General features: G+C 39.8%; 1 protein-coding gene across 2 annotated transcripts in view; it reads left to right on the top strand.

Moving 5' to 3' along the window:
- The window catches only part of KIAA0232 (KIAA0232 ortholog), a 67,385-nt gene extending 44,501 nt beyond the window's left edge, over nucleotides 1-22,884 (top strand). For both annotated transcript variants that reach the window (XM_034064570.1, XM_034064571.1), the window contains exons 4-9: nucleotides 2,401-2,467; nucleotides 3,890-3,971; nucleotides 4,772-8,069; nucleotides 17,109-17,190; nucleotides 19,213-19,310; nucleotides 20,240-22,884. In XM_034064570.1, the coding sequence (XP_033920461.1) occupies nucleotides 2,401-2,467; nucleotides 3,890-3,971; nucleotides 4,772-8,069; nucleotides 17,109-17,190; nucleotides 19,213-19,310; nucleotides 20,240-20,419 (3,807 nt within the window). In that variant the 3' untranslated portion in view covers nucleotides 20,420-22,884. The remainder of the gene's footprint in view (nucleotides 1-2,400; nucleotides 2,468-3,889; nucleotides 3,972-4,771; nucleotides 8,070-17,108; nucleotides 17,191-19,212; nucleotides 19,311-20,239) is intronic.

Genomic DNA, 22,884 nt, shown 5'->3' with positions numbered 1-22,884 from the left:
ATGAAAAAACGCAGTAACTAAATCTCATACTCGGCGAACAGCACTGTCGCATAGGAAATAATTGCCGAGGCATTCGTTATGTTAAGTCTGCGGCTTGGTTTTATATAGTGCAGTAAGAGGTTGAGCAAGTGGTCTCTAGAGGCTTGGCATTCTGCACAGTGGTTTTTCCCCCCCGCCTTCTTAAAGCTAGCACTAGCTCCACCAGGAGCTATGCAGGACAGCAGGCAGCGCGTCAGCTGACTCCAGTATTAGTTTCATGGTACAGGAGGAAATGAACGCTTGATTCTATAAGTTTTCACTTCTTCGGTGTAATGGTGAGCCAATTGCTGCTGGTTTGGGGGATATTTTTGATGTGGTGTTACAATTAATTTAAGGAAGTGAATCTTTATTCCTTAGATTTTGAATATTTGCTACAGGTGTCTGATTAAAGAATTGGGAGAGCTGAGCCAAGCCAAGGCCAGCTCCTCCTCTGTTGCCCTTTCAGGAGGACGAGGGGGGAGTCGGGAGTGCTATAGGCATAAAGTGGCAACTATTAGAACTGCATAGGTTTGTCCATGTTACTGTGCTGCTTGGTTCTTTCTAAACAATTTATGTGATGTTGGTAAATTTACTGATACAGAAGATGCCTTCTAAAGTTTAATATTGCTAAGTCATCCGCAGTTAAGTATGTGGCATAAAGGTTTATATTTAGCACTTCAGTGTAGCAATGCAGTTAGGAACAGAAAATTGCTTTCTCACTTGGCTGCAACTAATTGAAATTTAGAAGTTAGCCCATAAGTCATTGCTTCAGTATATGAGTTTTCAAGTGTGTGTTTCTGACAGAGGATTAAATAAGCTAGTTTCACTGTATAAATTAGGTTTTCCTTTTCCATAATATTTTCTTGTGCTTTATCAACATGCACTCATATTTCTCAGCAATTTGTAAGCAGCCATCAGGAAAGAGAAGAAACTCTTAGTTCTTGGGAAAATGAAAACTCTATAACACCATGGTGACACGGCAAATCAAACTTTTTCATGTGTTTGTTACTTGATATTTGATCTGCGTTATCATTGGAGAGAATGCATATTCCATGACTATATACACAGAAGATCATGTCAAATTCAGAAGGTGAGATAATTTTGTAGGAGGTTTGTGTAAGTCTCAAAATCTCCAAGTATGATGGGGACAAGCTGCTGGACTTGTTATTGAGGAAGCTGTGCATAGCGTACGAGAAGCTGCACAGTTCTTCCTCATTACCATTCTCAACTGTGTGGTAATGTATGTGCAGGGGACTTCTCATCCTCCCCACTTTTTACAGGTTGTTGTGTTTAGCTGTGATTCGAGCCTTCTGTTAGCAGTTACACAAAGTGCAAAGTCTAATCTCCAAGCATGATCCGTGAGCATTGAAGTAATAAGAACATGAACATCTACGCAGTACACACCTCATCTGGTTTTCTTTCCAGCAAGAATGGTCATTGCAGGCTGTATGTTTCTAATAAGTATTTTGCTGACCAGAGTTCAACTTCTGTTTCATTAGAATAGCATGGGGGGGTTCTCCTTTGAGACAGCTGGTAGGATCTTGTACCATTTTTTGTGTGTGTTTATTTTTCAGTATATGCTGTTCCAGTGCTGATGGTTTATCTGTTGCTGCTTGCAAGTCTAGGCGAATAACAAAAACAGAAGCATGTGAGAATAACACTGAAATGGGTTTAAAAAGGAAGCTTGAATGTATGGAAAGTTTATGTGGAGGAATCAAGGAGGAAAATAGGGGTTTATAAGGTGTTTATTTTTCCCTCTGCTCTCCTGTGTAAACACCACAATGTTCAAAAAGAGAAAAAACTGGGCATTGTAAACTGGCAAAGATGAATAAATTGTGGATAAAGATACTGTGGAAGTGTTTCTTCTCCTTCTCTACCACGTTATATGTATGTGTCTTTATGCTGTTTTCCTTTCACCTTCACTTCTGATTTTCAACAACCTTTTAACAGCCCTTTTTTCACAGGTAAGTTTTTGTGCAACCAGAAGGGTCAAGCTTAGCTTTTTAAAATGCATCTTAGTGAGTAGTTGAGTATTGAACTTTATCATGAGACTCTTGGCTAAATCCAGAGTGATACAGTGCAGTAAATCTGAGGTGCAGAGGCAGCAAAACCTTAGAGGTACAATACTGCTTGTCATTTGAATGTGTGAATGTGTCTACCTGTTCCATGGAATCATTTTGACCTCTAATTCATGTATTTATAAGAATGAAGGTATACCTAGGAATAATTTTTGTGGCTTTTTAATGCATAGTTACCATGCAGAAAGAAAAACACATCTGCTAAGATATGTTTACTGTCTTGATGTGTTTCTATAAAATGAATCTTCTTTTTAATAAATTATGCTTTGTTTTTCTTTTCCCCTGTGGTTTTCTTGCTGTGCAGAGTTCTGGGATAGAAACGTTAGTGGAGGAGCTTTGCTCCCGACTGAAAGACCTTCAGAGTAAGCAAGGTGAGGAATAAACCTTTAAAATTCTGAGGCCATATATATTGTATTCATAAGTTGTGTAACATTTTGAGACTTACAGATATAATAATAATTATAAATATAATAATGAAATACAGGCCATGCAATTTTAAAATGCATTTGAATAATTTCATTCAAATAGTTTAAGGAATTCTATACTAGTGTGTTCTGTTTACCTAAGGAATAGCCATTCATGAGTGGAGTTTTCCTCATGAAAAGCTGTACCTTCATGTCCAGCTATGCCTGCTTTTTTTAGTTTAAACCACAACAGGATTATTTACTAAAAAAAGCAGGAATAGCTGGATATAAACATTCATTCCCCCTTCCCACTAAAAAAGTCAAAATAATCTTGAGTTTGTTCTTGTGGGTGTTGATACTTGTAAAGAGTAGACTGACCTCAGACCAGTTACATACAAGTTATGCCTGTGAAAAGCACCCAAGTAGCTGTTGCTGAGAAGTGTGCTTCATGTTTCTGGGCTTTAGGGAAACAATAATGGGGACTTGGTGTTGCCAAGCCTAGAGCATGGAACATACTATAAAATTGTGATGTCTTCAATGAAAGCTCCTCACAGCAGCCTCTGACACAGTAAAATGAATATGTTTAGCGTGTCGTATAAATAGCAATAAATAAGGGATAAGTATGTACCTGCTTAAAGCATGGTAAATATTTATTTAACATAAATAAAAAGGATGGGGTTTAGCCATTTTCCTTTTCCTGTTTTTAAATAGTAATTGGTGTTAGCATTTCATAGTGCTGTGCTGTGAGACTTTCTTACTGAGCCAAGCTAAGGCTGACTATTTATTTTGCAGGGGGAAAAGTAAAATGACCATTATCCCACAGCATTTTCTTTTTTTTTTTTGGTATTTTACAGATTCTAATAGAAATAGAAGTCTTTAGAGTCACCCCTCACACAGGAAATAAGCCTTTACATCTGCCCAGAGCACAGCAACTACTGCAGGAGCACTTCCTTGTAGTGAAATACATGAGCAGTTAGATGCAACCATTCATAAAAATACTTAGTTAAATAGTTGATTTATTTAAAAAATCTTCCTTTATATATAGCAGTGCAAGAAAGGAGATAAAGATTTGGATAAGGGATAACTGAGTATACAGTAGGAAGTCTGCTCGTGGGGGCATTGCTAGCCATGAAGTGGCACACAGCTGGTTTGCCAGTCATGTCTAGTGAAAATTGCAGGACTTAACAACTGAGTAAAACTTGATTCTTGGGTGGTAACTTGTAATTTATTTATGTATAACAACCAGACAATAAATTGTGTAATTTACAGTGTTTTATGGACTTTTACTGCAATTACAGGAATGCATCCTGGTGCTTTTGTTAAATACTGTTAAATACGCTGGCGTTTTGAATTTTTCTGTTAAGCATTTGGAATTTTCTTCCAAAACAGAGGAGAAGATTCACAAAAAGTTAGAAGGCTCTTTGTCTCCTGAGACTGATTTATCTCCCACAGCAAAGGATCAAGTAGAAATGTATGCACTTTTTATTATTATTATCTGAGATACTTTTTTCTCCTTTTACTCCCATAGTTTAACACAGTGAAGTTAACTTAGTGGGGAATCTGGAGTTTTGTGGATAGTAAGAAATACATTTTTTTTCCTTCCATCTTCTTTTGTAAATCTTACTTGCAAATATGAGCATTTGGTACCATGGGATAGCTTAATTTCTGGCTAAAACAGTCCTGACTCTTTGGCTATATTCAGAACTCAAACTATACTGTATTTTAGTTTCCTTAAAACCATGTCAACAAGACAAATTAAAAGCCTTTAAAACAGCATTAATTAACATTTTAAACTCAAAAGAAGAGAATTGGTTTCCTAGGTTTAGAAGTCTTTGTCTTCTGTTGTAGAAATGCGAAACAAACTCTTTTATAACCCTTAAACTGTTTAAAACCAGAGTGCTCTATTAGTTTCCAAGTACCTGAGTCCACTTGAAGTACCCAGAAGTATTGTCATTGACTTCTCTTGGAGATATGATTGCTTCTTGTAGTCAGGCCTTCACTGTTTCAAACATCCACAGTTTCTATCTAGCACTCCTTAAAACTGGGATTGTTTTACTTGGCAGTGTATTCTTAGACATATATTAAGCACTTTTAAATCTTATCTCAATCTCCCCTTTGTTATCCTTCAAATAAACAGTGCAATGAGCGGCATGTACATATGTAGAACAAACTATATGAGTAGTGTTTTGATGTGGTTTTAGTCAATGTTCTAATCTTCATGCCTGCCTGAAGTTCTTCAATCTGAATGTCACCTTTTTATTTCTCTTTCAGGTACTATGAAGCGTTTCCTCCTCTTTCTGAAAAGCCAGTTTGCCTGCAGGAAATTATGACTGTATGGAATAAATCCAAAGTATGCTCTTACTCTAGCTCCTCATCTTCATCCACTGTTCCACCAACTAGCACGGATACATCTTCTCCGAAGGACTGCAATAGTGAAAGTGAAGTAACTAAAGACAGAAGTAATAAAGTATCAGCCACTGTACAGGAGAGAGCCCAGCAGAAGAAAAGTAAGAACGAGAAAGAAAACAAGTTTAGTAGCAACACAGTTGAAGAGAAGCCTGTTTTGTACAAGAAGCAAGTGCGACATAAGTCTGAGGGAAAGATGCGTCCGCGCTCCTGGTCATCTGAATCCAGCGAGGCTGGCTCAAGTTCTAGTGGTAATCAAGGTGAATACAAGGCATCAATGAAATGTATTAAAGTAAGACACAAAACAAGAGAGGTTCGAAGTAAAAAAGGGCGTAACGGGCAAAGCAGGCTTTCAGTGAAATCTAGTGAAAAGGCTGAAAGAAAAGTCCACAGCGGAAGCAGCAGCAGCAGTAGCAGCGGGTCCATCAAACAACTGTGCAAAAGAGGTAAAAGGCCATTAAAAGAACTAGGAAGAAAAGAAGCTGGCGGTAGTGATGGGAAAGATTTGTATTTAGACAGCAGAAACGAAAAGGAATATAAAGAAGAACCCTTGTGGTATACTGAGCCGATTACAGAGTACTTTGTTCCTCTTAGCAGAAAAAGCAAGCTGGAGACTACGTACCGCAACAGAGAAGATCTATGTGGCGTGCCATCGGAGGCTGTAGAAGAGTTGTCTGAATCAGTGCATGGTCTTTGTATTAGCAACAATAATATTCATAAAACATACCTCGCAGCAGGTACTTTCATCGATGGTCACTTTGTAGAAATGCCTGCAGTTCTAAATGAGGATATTGACCTCGCTGGGACCTCAATATGTTCTCAACCAGAGGACGATAAATATTTAGATGATGTTCATCTGTCAGAACTAACACACTTCTATGAAGTGGATATTGATCAATCCATGTTGGATCCTGGTGCCTCAGATACGATGCAAGGGGAGAGTCGGATTTTAAATATGATTCGACAAAAGAGTAAAGAAAAAACTGATTTTGAGGCAGAATGTTGCATAGTGTTAGATGGAATGGAGTTGCAAGGGGAAAGTGCAATATGGACAGATTCGACCAGCTCTGTTGGTGCTGAAGGGTGGTTCTTGCAAGACCTTAGTAATTTAGCTCAATTTTGGGAGTGCTGTTCATCTTCTAGTTCTGGTGATGCGGATGGGGAAAGTTTTGGAGGAGATTCTCCCATCAGATTCTCCCCCATCTTAGACAGCACAATGCTTAATTCACACATGCTTGCTGGCAATCAAGAGCTCTTTTCAGATATTAATGAAGGGTCTGGTATAAACTCTTGTTTTTCAGTGTTTGAAGTGCAATGCAGTAACTCTGTTTTACCATTTTCTTTTGAAACACTCAACTTGGGAAATGAAAATGCAGATTCTAGTAGCACTGCTAATATTCTTGGGAAAACACAGTCTAGATTGCTAATATGGACCAAAAATAGTGCCTTTGATGAAAATGAACACTGTTCCAATCTTTCAACGAGAACCTGTAGTCCATGGTCACACTCGGAAGAAACACGTTCAGACAATGAGACTTTAAATATTCCATATGAAGAATCCACACAATTTAATACAGAAGAGATGAATTATGTAGTTCCTAGAGTGTCTTCGAATTATGTAGATGAAGAAATCCTAGATTTTTTGCCAGAAGAAACTTGCCAGCAACAAGCTAGAACTTTAGGAGAAATGCCCACTTTGATTTTCAAGAAAAAATCGAAGCTAGAATCTGTCTGTGGTATTCAGCTAGAACAAAAAGCAGAAAGTAAAGACTATGAAGCTACACAAGGGTGTAGTAAAAGCAGTCCGCATGGAGATGGCTACAGCTCAGGGGTTATTAAAGATATTTGGACAAATATGACAGACAGGAATTCGGCGGCGATGGTAGAAATAGAAGGAATAGAAGATGAATTGTTTTCAACTGATGTAAATAATTATTGCTGCTGTTTGGATACAGAAGCAAAAGTTGAAACCCTCCAGGAGCCCAATAAAGCAGTGCAGAGATCAGAGTATCACCTTTGGGAAGGTCAGAAGGAGAATTTAGAGAAGAGAGCCTTTGTCTCAAACGATTTATCAAAAGTAGATGGTGGTGACTATACTACACCATCAAAACCTTGGGATGTTAACCAGGATAAAGAAAACTCATTTATACTTGGTGGTGTGTATGGGGAGCTCAAAACATTTAACAGCGATGGAGAATGGGCCGTGGTGCCACCTAGTCACTCAAAAGGGAGCTTGTTACAATGTGCAGCTTCTGATGTAGTGACAATAGCTGGTACAGATGTGTTTATGACTCCAGGTAATAGCTTTGCCCCTGGTCACAGGCAGTTATGGAGGCCATATGTATCATTTGAACAGAATGAGCAATCAAAGAGTGGAGATAACGGATTAAATAAGGGGTTTTCTTTTATCTTCCATGAAGACTTACTGGGAGCTTGTGGTAACTTTCAAGTTGAAGAACCAGGGCTTGAGTACTCATTCTCTTCCTTTGACCTGAACAATCCATTTTCACAAGTTCTTCATGTAGAGTGTTCGTTTGAGCCAGAAGGAATTGCATCTTTCAGCCCTAGTTTTAAACCTAAGTCAATTCTGTGCTCTGATTCAGACAGTGAGGCTTTACACCCCAGGATATGTGGTGTTGATCGAACGCAGTACAGGGCTATAAGGATTTCTCCGAGGACTCACTTTCGCCCGATTTCTGCATCTGAACTTTCTCCAGGTGGTGGAAGTGAGTCAGAATTTGAATCAGAGAAAGATGAGGGAGGTATTGCTGTCCCTTCTCAAGTAGATGTCTTTGAGGATCCACAAGCAGATCTCAAACCTCTGGAAGAAGATGCAGAAAAAGAAGGGCATTATTATGGAAAATCAGAGCTTGAATCTGGAAAATTCCTTCCCAGATTAAAAAAGTCTGGAATGGAGAAGAGTGCGCAAACATCATTGGATTCTCAAGAAGAGTCGGCTGGGATGTTGCCAGTAGGGAGCCAAGATCCCTGTTTAGAATGCAGTATGAAAGAATCTCTAGATGGCAGGGTGATGGAGAGCTCTAAAGTAAACTGCAGAATAGTGGAGCCGTGTGAGGAGACTAGCAGGTTTTGCAGTTGTAAAGCAGGGTGCCACTTCCCCACGTACGAGGATAATCCTGTTTCTTCAGGAGAGCTTGAAGAGGTATGTGGATATATAACATTACGGAATTTGCAGCTGGCAGCTGATAACCAGCAATTTGCCATGTGACAGTTCAATTGGAATGTGTGTAATTGTATAGCTCTCTAGAAAATACAGTGCTGTAGAAACACTGGAGGTTCCATCGGAACATAAGGAAACACTTTTTCACTGTGAGGGTGACCGAGCGCTGGCACAGGTTGCCCAGGAAGGTTGTACAATCTCCATCCTTGGAGATATTCAAAAGACATCTGGACACGGTCCTGGGCAACCTGCTCTGGATGGCCCTGCCTGAGCAGGGGGAGTTGGACATGGTGACCTCCAGAGTTCCCTTCGAACCTCAGTCGTTCTGTGATTCTGTGAAAAATGAACCATCTTCAGGCATGATGCTGTCATCTTGCATACCTTTAGAAATATATGCATGTGTACACTCATGTGACTTTAAAATCTGTTCAACTTAGGTTTTTGTCTTACCTGATTTACATATAATATGTTAAAATGTGCATACAGTTTGATTAATGAGATATTGCTGATTTTGATTCAAACCTACTTTAAAATTTTCAAGAGCAAGATCTGAAGTCAGTCTTTTCAATGCAGTTACTTCCAAGTACAATCTGGAGTTGAGTTATCGGATGTACACTTCAGCAAAGAAAGGTTTGTAGAAAGGCTCAACTGTCTGGAAACTAAGATGTTGTTGTGAGCATAGACACAAAAAGAAATAAAACATGGATGCACAATATCCATTGCTACCACAAGACTGCAAGGAGGCCTAACTATAACTACAGGTGAAACTCGAGAGTTTTCTTTCAGGTAATTGCAGCTGTAGGTTAAATAATGATCAAGAGCAAAACTCTTTTCCAGCCAAAACCATCCAAGTTCTTCTTGCTGTGAGCTTCTTCTGCTCTTGGGAAGAAATACTTGACAAGCAAACTAATTCACTTGTGTGGACAGCCCAGAGATACTGTCTGGATAGTTATAAGTTGCATCTTAGATTTTCTTTTCAGCCTTCTCTTCCACGTACTCAGCAGTTGTAGTATCTACATTAGGAGGGAATTTCTTTCATTTTCAGCTGAAGAGTTGCACCCAGCTTGTGGTGTGCTTCTGTGTACTCTTACACTAATTCATGTATTGGAAGCTAACCTTTCTCTTGCTAAAACCAGAGCTAACCTTTTTGTTGAACAAAATCAGAGCTCTTTATTTTCTTTCTTCCCTATTTGTTTCTTCTCTCATCCTCCTTTAAATTAATTGCTGTTGTAACTTCTTTTCCCAGTGGCAGTAGGTTGATATCTGCTGCTTGCATGTAAGAATCAAATTTGTGGCTTTTCCAGACCCTTTCTAGACATCTTGGTTCCTGCTGTAACCAGATTCCAAGTAACAGAGCTTATGTGGCTCCAGGAATCATTTCTGGAGTCCAGGAAGTTTCTACATTTGCGCCAGGCCTTGCAGAAAGTCATCAAAAAACTAATAAACTAAGGATTCTGGAATTACCTTTCACTAGGAGTAGGTGGATCCTAACTTCATTATACAGTAGGATATAATGGATGAACAGTTACTTGTGACACCAAGGGTCTAAAGTTCCTTCCAGCCCTTTACAGATCTCCTTTCTGGATGTATAGCTCTCTGTGAGGACATTTAGGGCTCTTTGCTTCAGCCACTTACATGTTCAAGAAAGCAGTAAGTGTCTGGTGTAAGATAAATTTACAGTGGTTCCGTAGTTGATGCTCGAGGCTTGGAAAAACCCCTTTTGTACTGAATAGTTCTCAGAAAGCTCTGCCATTTTATTTTCTTAAAGTTGCTTAGTGCAAGAACAAAATGAACTGCTTCCCATGCTCAGGTCCTGTGATTTTGTAGGCATTTTCATAGCTTCAGAATTGTGAGCCACTGAGAAGTACGAAGGGCCAGCAACCGTCTCAGCAGTCTGGACTTCAGTTTGCAATTAAACTCTTTCTAGGGGACTTGATTACAACTTAAACTGTGACATTGTTACTCATTCTCTTCCTTTGACCTGAACAATCCATTTTCACAAGTTCTTCATGTAGTGTTCGTTTGAGCCAGAAGGAATTGCATCTTTCAGCCCTAGTTTTAAACCTAAGTCAGTTCTATGCTCTGATTCAGACAGTGAGGCTTTACACCCCAGGATATGTGGTGTTGATCAAACGCAGTACAGGGCTAGCCCTCCTACATCTAGCATGCCCTCAGAGGATGGGTTTTTGTAAGAGCTATTAGCGTTCATCTGAAGATGATTGGCTTTTTGGCTTGAGAATATTCATCTAAATTTATTCTTGTAGTGAAGTCTATCTGTAAAGAAGGGAGGATTTTTTTTAAGCGTTGAAACAATTTTACTATGTTGGTAACGAACTAAACTTTAATCAGTAAAGATGATGTCTGTGATGTGCAGGAGGAGGTGCAAGTATCATGCAAGCATTTCTTTTGAAGAATGATAGTATTTATTTTCATAAGTGTTAAAATCAATATAAAATACCTAGAATTGGAATGGTTTAAGAGAAACAGTTCTTCCTGGGCACCCCACACGTACATTCATGGGAAGGAGAGTTCAAACTTGAGCAGAGGCAGTGGAATTGCCTCATTAGTGTAGATCAAGCTTTGCAAAGGTTCGTTTTTAATTAAACTTCTGTGCTTGTTTTTGACTCCTGACAAAGGTTGCAGTTCGTGTTTAACTCACTGGTACCTAACAGAAAGTTTGAGTTTCTGAGGTACCACCAGTATTCTTGCAGAAATAATGGCTGTGGAAATACTCCTGTAGACCACAGTGTAACAGTAACACATTCTGGTTTGCATCACATAAAACCTTGAAGTATGTATGTGCTGTGCAAACACGTGTCTTTGAATATCTCCTATTTATAAGACTGTAAGAGAATCTAGTTCAGTTTTCACCCTCTTACCTTCTATATTAGAGCACTTCTTTCAGAATTACAGCAGATTTTGCAGCAGGAATTTGCTGATAGCTCCTGCAGCAGTTTTTCAAAAGTGCATAATTATAAATGTAGCGTAAAGGTTAAAGAAAACAAAACTACAAAACAAACCCAGCAAGAAACCCAAACAAAAAAAAGCCTACCAAAACCAACACCAGAAACCAAGACACCAAAACCTCACCACCACCACCAAAAACCCTATAACCTTAAAAAATATCCTCTGACGTAAAGTAAATGCTCTTACTGTCTGTCTGTGGAGTTGTGGGTAAGTACACAATCTGCTGCCGTAAATGGTCTCTGAATATAACAATGCTGAATCTTGTGTCAATAAATTTTATACAGTCTCTGATCTAGTAGCTGTGCCCTAAAAATGCTTTTTCTCTTGAGTCCTTGACATAAAGGGACTGGTGGGTTTTGTTGGGATTGGTACCAAAGTTTCAAGGTCTGAATGTGCCTAGGACAGTGCATTTGTGGATGAGGAGATCTTACTGGCAAACCCCATGTTTATGGATCTCATGGATGAATTGACATACTAGATTTGGTGACGCACTTCACGTGACTGGAGTAGTGCAATGTAAGTGTATAACCCCCTTAGGAAGGGCTGTTGAGAGAGGAGGTGAAGGAGGGGTGGCCTACAGACATTGGTTCTGAGGTCAGTAGTGTAGGAGATAACCTGCCATAAGCCTAGGTGGTGACAAGAGGGAGACAAAATTCAGAGGGGTCTGCTTTGTGCCTTAAAATCAGGAGAATCAAGTGGGGAAAAAACATTAAAGAGCATGTAGAGTATCCACATAGAAAGCAAAATACTTCATTGTAAAATAGAGTAATTTGGGGGCTGACTGAGAAAGGCTTGAACCACACAGTTCTTGATAAAATGCCGATGATGGCAACACCTACAATGACTTGGAGCTCTAACTTTCTCACTAGTAAGATGTTAATTTGCTGAGATTTTGAAGGGTGAAAGTATCTATGTGAGAGGAACCTTAAAAAGATAGAATTCACAATGACAGGATAAAAACCATGAGGAAAAACCCCAATGTTTCAAGTAAGCCAATAAAAAAAACGTAATTTATTTTTTTTTCCTGTGACTCAGTGGGGTTTGTTGCTGATTTGATTGCTCAATTATTCATGTGTTTCTTGTATTCTGATAGTGAGGAGATGCAGAGCAGGTTCAAAGAAATTTGTACTTACAGATTCAGATGACTTTGACTTCATCTGTGGTTGGTTGTGAAATTGCCCATTGTAATACTTCAGATAATACTCAGATCATAAGCAGGCTTTAGTGCCACTTTGTTAAGATCCTGCAAAACTTTTGTCACTGCTCCATCGTTTGAAAGAAAAAATATTCAGTGCTGGTGTCTTCAAATCAGTAAGTAAAGTCCACAGTCTGTCCTGAAAGGGATATCAAGTTAGATTAAAAATAACAGCTACTTAGATGTGTAGCTGGAAAATTGGATAAAACTTCTCACAAAATGCTGGAAGTGCCCTTTTTCCAAGGCAGATTGTCCTTAGAACTGTAGACCCCAGCTCTGAGAAGATGCTTTGCATAAATTCTGCTTGAAGAATGAAGTTCTGAGCAGTGCAGTTGTTGTAGTGAGCAGATGACCAACCTGCCCTATGCATCTGCAGTGGACTTTTGCCTGTAACTGCAGGGAGGAACTCGTGATGGAAGCAAGGAAATCAGCACAAATGATTGCTGCCTCGTGTAAAATGGTTAGTTAAGGAACAGCAAAAAAAGCTGTAGTAATATTTTCCCCTATGCAGACTGTTGATAAAATAAGATTGAATTTGTCAAGTACTTCCCATACCAGTTCTTAGTGGAGAAAAATGTGTTGCACATTCATAAATGTTATCTTAAGAAATTCATGCAAAGTTGCAAAATGAAGCTATCTATTGTCTTTGCCAATGAGAAAGCAAATCCCCAATGAACTACTTGAGCACTCAAGCTCTTAAACTGAGGAGAAATAGGTACATATATGTAACAAAATATAAATAGAATAAATGCTTTGCAGTTTAGGAGGTTGGGGATCGGGGAAGGCCTGTGGTGGTGTTTGGGTTGGTTTTTTTTTAAAGATTATATATTTTTAAATCTATCAATATGAGCTTCCCTTGCCCTTCCTGTGTATACATCAGGAGAGGGGGGGAACAGTCCCATCCTCCTGGCCCCTCTGAATTTCTTTTACCTTTTGTTCCTTAGGTTACCAACCAGGCACTTCCCATTCAGGACAGTACCAGGTGTATCATTAAAATCATATTATAAAATTAAATCGTGATCCCTGGCGGTGTTCAAGGCCAGGTTGGACAGAGCCTTGGGCAACATGGCCTAGTGTGAGGTGTCCCTGCCCATGGCAGGGGAGTTGGAACTGGATGATCTTAAGGTCCTTTCCAACACTTAACTTTTCCATGATTGGGTCTTTTTCCTTGGATTCTGATTTCATACTTCTAGACCTGGTCTTTCCCAGCTTTGGTAGTCATTGCTTCCTCGCCTGCATAAAAGCCTCTACCAAAGATATTCCTAAAAGTTGTCTTAACGTCCTGTTATGCAGAAGCTGCAGTTAAACTTCAGCCCTGTCAGCAAACCACTAGTACCACTCAAATGCCCCACTTACTCAGCTGCCTGCTGTGGTGTTGGGTACATCCCACGCTGTACTTTGATTTGCACAGGCCAAACAGTAAAATGCTGTTCCTGCACATGTGCTGTGATAGGGCCCAGCTCCCAGTCTGAGGTGTGCTCACCAGAGCAGCTTGTCCTTTTCCAGAGATCAAAACCACACGATTTCCTGCTGCATTCCCACAATACAGCTCTATTAGCTAAGGAATTACATATTGCTGGCTACAGCAGGTTTGCAAAGAAAGCAGCTATACAATAGGTCTGTGTAAAACAAGGGTCTGCCCTAACTGCTTTATTTCAAATACATATGTGAGTGGAAGAGGAGAGGAAAAATCTCATTGGCTGTGGGAAATGTCATTCATGGGGCAGGAAACATCTTTCACGTCTCTGGGTGTTTTCCCTTTTATTCAGTTGTATCCTTAAAACACTGAATTGCTTTTCCATCGCTATGCTGGAGATCAAACACTGTTTAAAATGGTTGTTACCCATTTAGGCTCACCAGATCTCACCTTCAGGTTAGCTGCTTTCCTCAGGCTAGGTTACAGAATCATTTCGCTGTAATTTGATCTTTGAAGCAGCAATAGGTTGAGGTTTTTTTAGTTGGAAAAATCCCTAATGCTTGCTTTTATTCCTTTAGAAAGTGTTTGTCCTGGTGTTTGCAGAGGATGAGTGTTGTTTTGTACACCAGGGCTTGCAAGTGAAACTTTGGATGAAAGACCTCAGTTCAACAGCCCAGCTGTTGGATGAAGTTCTGAAGAAGGTTCATGTCGAAAGACAGACGTAAATTGATATTGGAAGGAACAAATGTGAGCTAGATGCTAATGAAAGACATATCAGTGCTATTTCAAGTTCTGAAACTATTTTATTCTTCCAAAATCCTATAAAAACAACAGCAGACACCACAATTATTTACAATTATTTTTTTCTGCTGTTGTCCTAACTCTCAGCATTGGAGAGGTCACAGGGAGACAGAAGCAGAATTCGAGTCCTAGTTTCTGGATGTAACTGCACAATTCTGGCCCAAATCTACTGAAAATTCCTGGACAGTTGTGGTTTTAATCAGCCAGGCCTTGAGGCAGGAGAATCTTGCCCAGCTGTAACATTACAGTGGTGTTTGTGCTCGTGAGTGCTGAAGCCTTGAAGTGATTTTACATTGCCTCAACTGGAGGCTCTACAAGCAACCTCAGTTACCATATGTCTAGCTGTAAAACAAGAAAGGAAAGCTGTCAGTGTTCCATCAGGCCTGTAGCAAGACTGGGAGTGAAACAGCACTTGCATTTGGGTTTGCTTTATTGTTTTTGAGCTCTACTTTCACAAATAAAGCAAAACAAATATGAAGTTTCAGAGAGGAAAGACTTCCACTTGCAATTTCTAATACCAGAACCATTGACAATAACAGCTATTTACATGGCTAGCTGAAAAATTTAGTACAACTTTTCATAAAGCACTGGAAGTGTATGTGAGTATGTGTGAGAGAGGAGGAGGAGGAAACATGAATTGAAAATGCCATTTTAAAAGGGAAGGAATGCCAACAAAGGAGGATAGAGTCATGTTACTATTCTGGAGTTGCTATTTTGTATTCACTAATTGGGAGTTTTCTTTAATTCACAGAAATTCTCACACTGGTAGACTCTGCAACTATAGTAAACATCTAAGCAACTGTAAGAAATAATAGTTTCCTTCAGTGAATGTATAAATGGACATCAGCTCATGCCCTTCATCCCCTCCCAGACAAAACCCCGCATGGCTTCTACATGGATAGCAGGTCTTTCTACATCCATACCTAATGCTTTGCACATCTGACCTTAATGCTGGGTCAGCCATAAGACATGTCACGATTGTCAGTGTGGGTGCAAGCGGGCCATATCTTCTGCTCAAACTGGGCCTTCTGGGCTGCTGCTACGTTCAGCTGGGAGATGTGTACTGCCCTTTTCTAGCTGTTAATGGTGCTGAGGCAGTGGTGGAAGGATGGGGGAGAGCTGAGACAGCCAAGCACCAGCTCAGTCACCAGCCATCCTGGAGCAGATACATGGGCTCTGATGGCAACTTAGCAGCCTGTAGCTTGTGCTACCCTGCCAGACTCAAGCTGGCTTTGCTTGTAACCTGCTGTGGTTCATACAGCTTATCACCTGTGCAGATGTGACACCAGCCAAGTGAGAAGCTTTGAAGTTAATAAAGCATTGGGCCTGTGGAGTTTACATGCCTTTATCTGTAGTCAGCAGCAGAGTGAGGCCTCCATGATTGAATTTATTTGTAAATGCACATATTTATCACTAAGACCTGCTTCAAATACCCGTGAGCTTTTCCTCTCCTCCCCTTTCCCTGTTTTTCTGTGGTTTAACTTTCTAAGAACTCCCTTCCCTGGAGTCTGAGGTTTGAGCTTGAGGTTCCAAAAGGGACTGTTCTTTGGTGTTATGGCTACGTTCAATATTCATTATAGCACAATTACATGAGAAAAGGACAGTTGACTCTGGTACGTGCTTCTGAATGCAGCACTCTTGAGTTGCTCATTTGGTTTGAGAGGGGTTTCTCTTTAAGTGGTGTTTGTAAGTTTAGGTTCCATAGGTGTGTAGCTCTACAGTAGCTTAAGGAGGAGCAAAAGGGGGTTCATTAATTTTTCATGCTTAAATGTTATTAGGTTTACAGAGGAGGAAGGTGGATAGAAACTCAGTGTTGAACCTGATTTGTTAGTGGTTTTAGTAGCTTGTTGCACTGTAATTTGTGAATCATTCTGTGTAAAATCTGTAGGGGGTGTTAGAAGCTGGCACCATCTTTTGGACGTTAATGGGGTTACCACAGATGCAGTAACATTAGGGACGTGGCTGTTGTGATAAGCCTTTGGTATTTGGTATTTTAGCCATGTCCATTAATTCTGTAAGGAAAGGGCTCTGGTAAACTTAAATTAGCATTAAAATACAGGGCAAGGTGTTTCGGCATTTTGAATGAGTGGACCGAGATTATTTTTAGCTGAAATTATTCATTCTCATAACCAGTTTTTCCTCATGTAGGTACATTAATTCTCTAGTTTAATTTTCTGTCATCCCATTGACGCTAATAGTACTGCTAACTCACCCTTCCAGGCTTTAAACATGACATTTTGCTGCTATTTGTTACTTTTCTGTTTTGTTTTACATGAACTGTTTGTCAAGTTGACTGATGTTGCTTCACTGTATTCTCATCTCTTGGGCAGCTACCTTTTCTCTCTTGGCTTGTACTTAGTGTAGGGCTGGAATTCATCTTTTTCTTCTGTATAACTCTATATGGGCAGAATGTGAGCCCCATGTGGGATTCATACTGTCTGGAAGAATTCAGATAATGTATGTCTTACTGCAGTTTGACAGCCCTTTCCCATTAGTATTAGGAATTGAACAGTGTGACCTATCAGACCTAGCAAATTGGTTGTAATACCAGAGTATTACTTACATGTAAGTATATTATTTATGACATAATGAAGTGTGATTATTGTCTAAATGCTTTCCTATATTGAATACTAATCTGCAGAGAATGAGTGGCAGCCAGGAAAAGCAATGCTGGTGGGAAAAGGCGCTCTATTCTCCCCTTTTTCCTGCATCGCAGTGTGAAGGTAAGCAGCTGTGCCTCTTTGAACTGACATTGCACTTGTGTTAGAATGAAATGCTCTTTGTTATGGGTTGGGATTGCTGCAGGCGAATGGGAACTACTGCTGGTATTTAAAAAAGCCAAACGCTTCACAGTAAATTCTCTTACCTGGGAGAGACCTGGGATGCTTCAGCTACATTTGTAACAGATACCTAATGTGCTTCTAAATAGTTTTTAAATGAAAGTGCTTTTAAAATAGTCTTTAACATTTATGAAAATGTATTTCATTCCAGAGTCTGGAATTAAGTAAATAGAATATTAATCTCTGACTCTGAAAATACTTTTATTACATTTCTGAATAGGTTTCAGCCCAAATAATACTTATTAGGTAGCTAAGGTTGTAAGAATGTGAAAACACCTTTTATGGGTTTGCATAAATAACATGCCAGTTATTCAGGGAATGTATGGAATTCCTCCTGAGCTCTGAAGGAGAAGGTTTTGCCCCTTGGCCACTCCTTTTCCAGTGACAGTCTGGGCATTCTTCAATCCCACACAGAGAGTAAACTCAGCCTGGGTAGGTGGTTGTGAGCGAGCGGAAGCAGGGGTGCTTCCAGCACTCCCTGTGGCCTCCCAACAAACAATTCCTGGCATCTGACAGCTGGCCTGGGCCCAGGTTTGCAGGGGACAGGCAGAATCCAGGCAGCTCTTAGTTCTTGCCTGCATTCCAATTTACCTTTTCTGGGGAGAAAGCAAGAAGCTAAACAAGAACAGTTACACACTTGGTGTTCAGGCTGTCTGATGCTTTCTCTTGTGGCGGCTCACTGCAAGAAACTTTTGATCAAAGACCTGGTTCCTTAATAATCTGGAAGTAGATTAGCCAGTAGTTATTACTGAACTATTTTTGGAGCATACCTTGAAGTGCTACCAACTAAACTATGTTCTCAGTGCCTGAATGCCCTTACTTTGGTGTTTAGGACAGTCTGGGTTACTTTGAAGAACATTTACCTGACTTCATTCCCAACTACAGAAATGTGCTTGCACAGTGAAAGAGCAGAGATCGATGCTGACAGGACTTTGGTTACAGAACCTCCTGTATTAGAAAAAGCTCAGTATTTACAAAGTGAAGATATTTAGTGTGCTTTTGTCAAGTTTTTTTTTTTTTTTTTTTTTCACGGTGACAACTGCAGAGACATTATTGGTCTAATAGCAAGTGCAGTGACTCGAACTCTTGTACATATTTCACACTCAGTAATCCTGTGAGTGAATTGTGGCATCTTTTTGCTGACATCTACTGGTGAACCAGCGTAACCTGCAAGTGCTCCATCACCTCACCTCAGAGGAACAGACAGTCCAAAATAGTGTCAAGTCCAGAACCTGCCTCATACGGTGGCAGAATTTCTGTGAAGGATTTCCTCTTTTAGACTTAAGTTTAGCAAAACCAGAGCTTTAGTCTTAGAACTGATGTTATTCTTTCACAAATCTTTAGCTGTATCCAGTTTTCTGTATGGGTATATTTTTTATATATGGATATTGATGCATGCGATCCATATACATCTATATAATACATGTTGATATTATATATGGAATATTACTCTGGTAAGTAGAAACCACAGCTGTTCACATTGATTTTTTTTTTTGAGCTTCAGTCAGAATCAGGCTGCTGTTGCAGTGTATTTGGGATGGGAATAGAAACAGGCACGATCTGGGATGCTGTGTAGTGTAAAAATGTACTGAAGCATTTGTAAGAAATAAGTAATTGTTGTTCTTTGTACTTTACTATTTTAGATCTCATTAACTAAATAGGTTTTTAATTATTTGGTTAACCAGGTAAGATTTGATGCAGCTTCTCTAAGGTATTATGCTTATCTTTTTAAGGATATCAGAGTATAAAATCTTCCCCCAAGCAGAAGTTACATGATCTATAGTGTGAATTACAAGAATACTTCTCAAGATGCTTTCATTTTGGCTAACTGTAAATAACAGTGTTCCTCAATTCTGTTTTTTCTCCCTTTTTTCCTCTGAAACACCCCCACAAACACAATGTAAGAGTGTTATACAAATGCCAAGGGAGAGAATGGTGTAGGAGAATTTGCAGATGTAAAGGAAACATCCAATGATGATGAACATCTTTTAGATTTTAATATGGTAAGTTGGCATTGGTTTGGGGGAGGAGGTTTTTTTGCTTATTTCATAAGGGTGTGCTACATCTTTCCTTCCATCACACTTTTCAGTCTGGCCTCAAATGAAGTTCCTACAAAAACCTTCCAAAGCTTTTCTTTCTTTACTTTGCTTTTTAAATCTCCTCTGCATCTTGAGCATCCTTCTGAAAATCCTGTGAAGTGTTGTGCTTTGGGGAGTACAGCCCTTCGTACACACAGTTGTACTTCTAGTAGTTAAGCAAACTCGGTTTCCTTTGGGAACACTTGGCTTTTGCTTGTCATGTGTTACGCACAAATCTTCTTTTCTTCAGCTTCTAGTATCAGTAAGCTGGAGCGGGCTGATGGGGCCTGTAACTAAAGGCATAACTAATGCATGCTGAACTCTGTCCTGCTCATGAGCAGAACACCCCTGGGTTTTCTTTAGGGAAAACATCTCATATGCACTTACTGATACACTTTTAAACTTCATAATGATGCTAGTGCTTAAATTTACACCAGGACATGCTTGCTATCGCTTTACTCATGCAGCTGAAAATATATCGGGTTTGCCTGAAGTTCAGTGAGATCTGCTCTGGGTTTTCTTGGTACTTAATACTTACTACCAAATGTTCTAGAAGAGTTTGACAGTGACTTTCTAACATGACCTGTGCTAATGATGCATTCTGAGTTCACTTGATTCTCTTGCTGTTACACACAAATCCTGAAATTAAGGAATAGGAAAAAAATTCCCTCTTTTTCCTCCGGCTGTTCTGCAGTCCTTTCAATGTAGTAGACTAAGTCAGGAAAGAGAAGGACTTGCCCTGTAGCTGTGACTTCTCTCTTGAACAGCTACAGAACTGTATCACTTCCCAGCCCAGAAAGAAGCAAGTGTGTTCTATATTGTTCCCCATCAACACTGTCAGTTTAAATCCTTAGGTGTCTTCTGTTTATGAAGCAAGATGTGCCGATGATATAAATGCTGAGGCAAAACCAAATGGCTTCAGGAAGAAGATCTACTCCAGTGATAGCTCCAGCTCTGCAGACACAGCTTCGGAAGGTGGAAGTGAATGGGCTGATCCATGTGAGGAGGAGCTTTTTTCCCGAACTCAACTATAAAAACTGCAGAGTAGAACAGATGGTTAAAAAGTAACATGAGATGGAAAACTATTCTTCTTGAGGGTCTGTAGCTCTAAAACAACAACTTGAGTTTCCTCTTCAGTTAATGGATTCAGATGTGTATTTATCTTTCTCTTCTTGCTTATTTTATAGATGAGGACACAGCTGTCCTCTTGAAAATTTTATTTCCCCCCCCCCCCCCCCCCCCCCCCCGAGTCCCCCTGTTAAATTCTTGGCTATTTGAACTAGACTAGATTGTGTTGTCAAATCAAGAATGGATGTGCATGTGCTTGTCTTAGTAGTACCACTGCTTTTTTGCATCTTAATTGCAGTTATTTTCATTCGTAACTGTAGCCCTACACTTAACCTTCCTAGCATTGCAGTGTCTACATAGCTACTTCTGCTGTTCAGAGACTTCCGCTTTCTGCACATTAGGCTTTGTTCTTTAAGAACCGGGAGATAAATACTTAACACTGTAATCTATCAGTGCCTTTCTGAATGCAGGAGAAGAGCATGAATGACTTGTCCAGTCTTCATTCAGTAAATCTCATAACTTTGAAGTAGGAACAACAGGGTTGTGCTTTAGAGACTTACAGAAACTGTGTTTTCTATCCTCTGATCCCCCCCTCCCACAAACCAACACTGAGGACACCATGGTTTGTGTTTTTGCTAACTGGAGACGCCAAGGATTTTTTTGTAGGTATGGAGGCAATGTGGGGCTTTTTATCTCCCCCCCTTTTTTTTCTTTTTTTTTTTTGTCCTTTATAGCAACTTTCCAGTGTGGGGCAGAAGTTGAACAAGTAACACCAAAAAAATCATAAACCACTGGAGTGATGTGTGGATTGTTGTGGATCTTGTAACGAGTACTGAGAATGTTGTCTTGTTGCAGATGATGGCATTCATGTAACCTGCAAAAGCATCCTGCTCTGCACTCGAGCCCAAATGGCTGAAATGATCTAAAATGTTCAGAGTGTTCAATATCTTAAGTAACGCGGAGGGTCGGTGCTTCACTTGAAAGAAATCCTGTGGCTGCTGCAGTTAGCTGCTGTCGTGGCTGTGATTTAGTAGATCTTGTAGTTCATTTTGTGTTTCTGAGAGGATGTGTGGGGCAAGTTGTGTGTGTGGTGGGGGGGGGCAGGGGCCGCGGTGACTTGCGCATACGTGTGTGACTGCAGTAGTGATTGTTGCTTTATGTGACTTGCTTTTCAATTTTCTTTTGTTAAGTTAGAAAGTCGATACGTTGTTGAGTTGCATCTGTACAAGACTTATCGACTCCTTGTGCTTTTAACACATTATGCAAAATGGATAAGCCAGGAGGAGCAATATTTGCAAAACTAAACATTCTAAGTTTTTACGAACTCACAGTTTAAAACCCAACACCAACTAACTCGTCTACACAATAGCAGCATGTCTGTACCATCAGAAGAGCTGACTTGAAAAGCTTGACCATTTATTCTGCCAGGCAATAAACCTCATGAGAACTACAGCTGTTTGAAACGTGAGCTGAACTGCCTTTGAAATATGTTCCGTGCTGGAAAGGTTTTCTCAATAACTGGGTTTTGTTGCCTTTATTCAGTTGATAAGAATTAAAAGACGTGGTTGGAAATCTGCGCTGCTCTCTGCACAGCGCTGCTGGTGAGATCCTTACTTTAAATTGGCTTGGTTTGTCCTTACCCAGGGACTTTTGGTCCTCCTCTTAGAAGATGTTTTAGGGTTTGCATTCATACAACAAATCTTTTGACACTTTACAGTTTCTTTTCTTAATTTATTTGCAGACTTGGGATAGATTTTTATATATTTTACTTTATTCTGGAGCTTCCTTGAGAGGTTGTTTAGTACCTGCACTGAGAACTAGTTAACTGTAACTTGGAACTAAAAGAGAACTTTACACATGCATTCTTCACATCACTACAGTGAAGAATGGAATGAGAACTTAATACGAGAACAAGGAATGACCAAATGGACATATTTCAAACACAAACTTCAGCTCAGTTAATTTTGGCTAGAGCTGCTTCTTTGGTAAGAAAGGGCTCAAAGCAACAAAGGTGTTGCTTATTGTTGTTACACAGTGGCGTGGAACAACACCAGCACCTTTGGGGAGAAGAAAATCATGTATTGAGCTTGGGCAATAACAAATTGTCTTTACTTGTTTTCATAGTTTAACGGCTGAAGCTCTAAAGCTTTCGGTAAGAGTTGAAGTGTGGTTTTTAGTTTTTCTGTATGGATAGAAACACACAACAACAACAGCAGCATTAAAGGTTGGCATACGCTGAACCGCACTGTGGTATGAAGCGCATTGCATATCCATAGCACTGAAGTATCAGTTTTCCATTCCTGGGCTGAAATTTGTTTCTACTTTTTGCTTCAAGTGGTTGTATTGTTCTGATTTCACGTACACCAGAGTAACTGATTTTGTTTTCTTGTGGAGTTACTTAACACCAAATAAAAATATAAAAGGACAATTG

The sequence above is a fragment of the Melopsittacus undulatus genome, chromosome 7 (assembly GCF_012275295.1).
Source record: "Melopsittacus undulatus isolate bMelUnd1 chromosome 7, bMelUnd1.mat.Z, whole genome shotgun sequence".
NCBI classification, from domain to species: Eukaryota; Metazoa; Chordata; class Aves; order Psittaciformes; family Psittaculidae; genus Melopsittacus; species Melopsittacus undulatus.
Note: the sequence above shows the minus strand (reverse complement) of the source record. Positions and strands in the feature narration are given on the sequence as shown.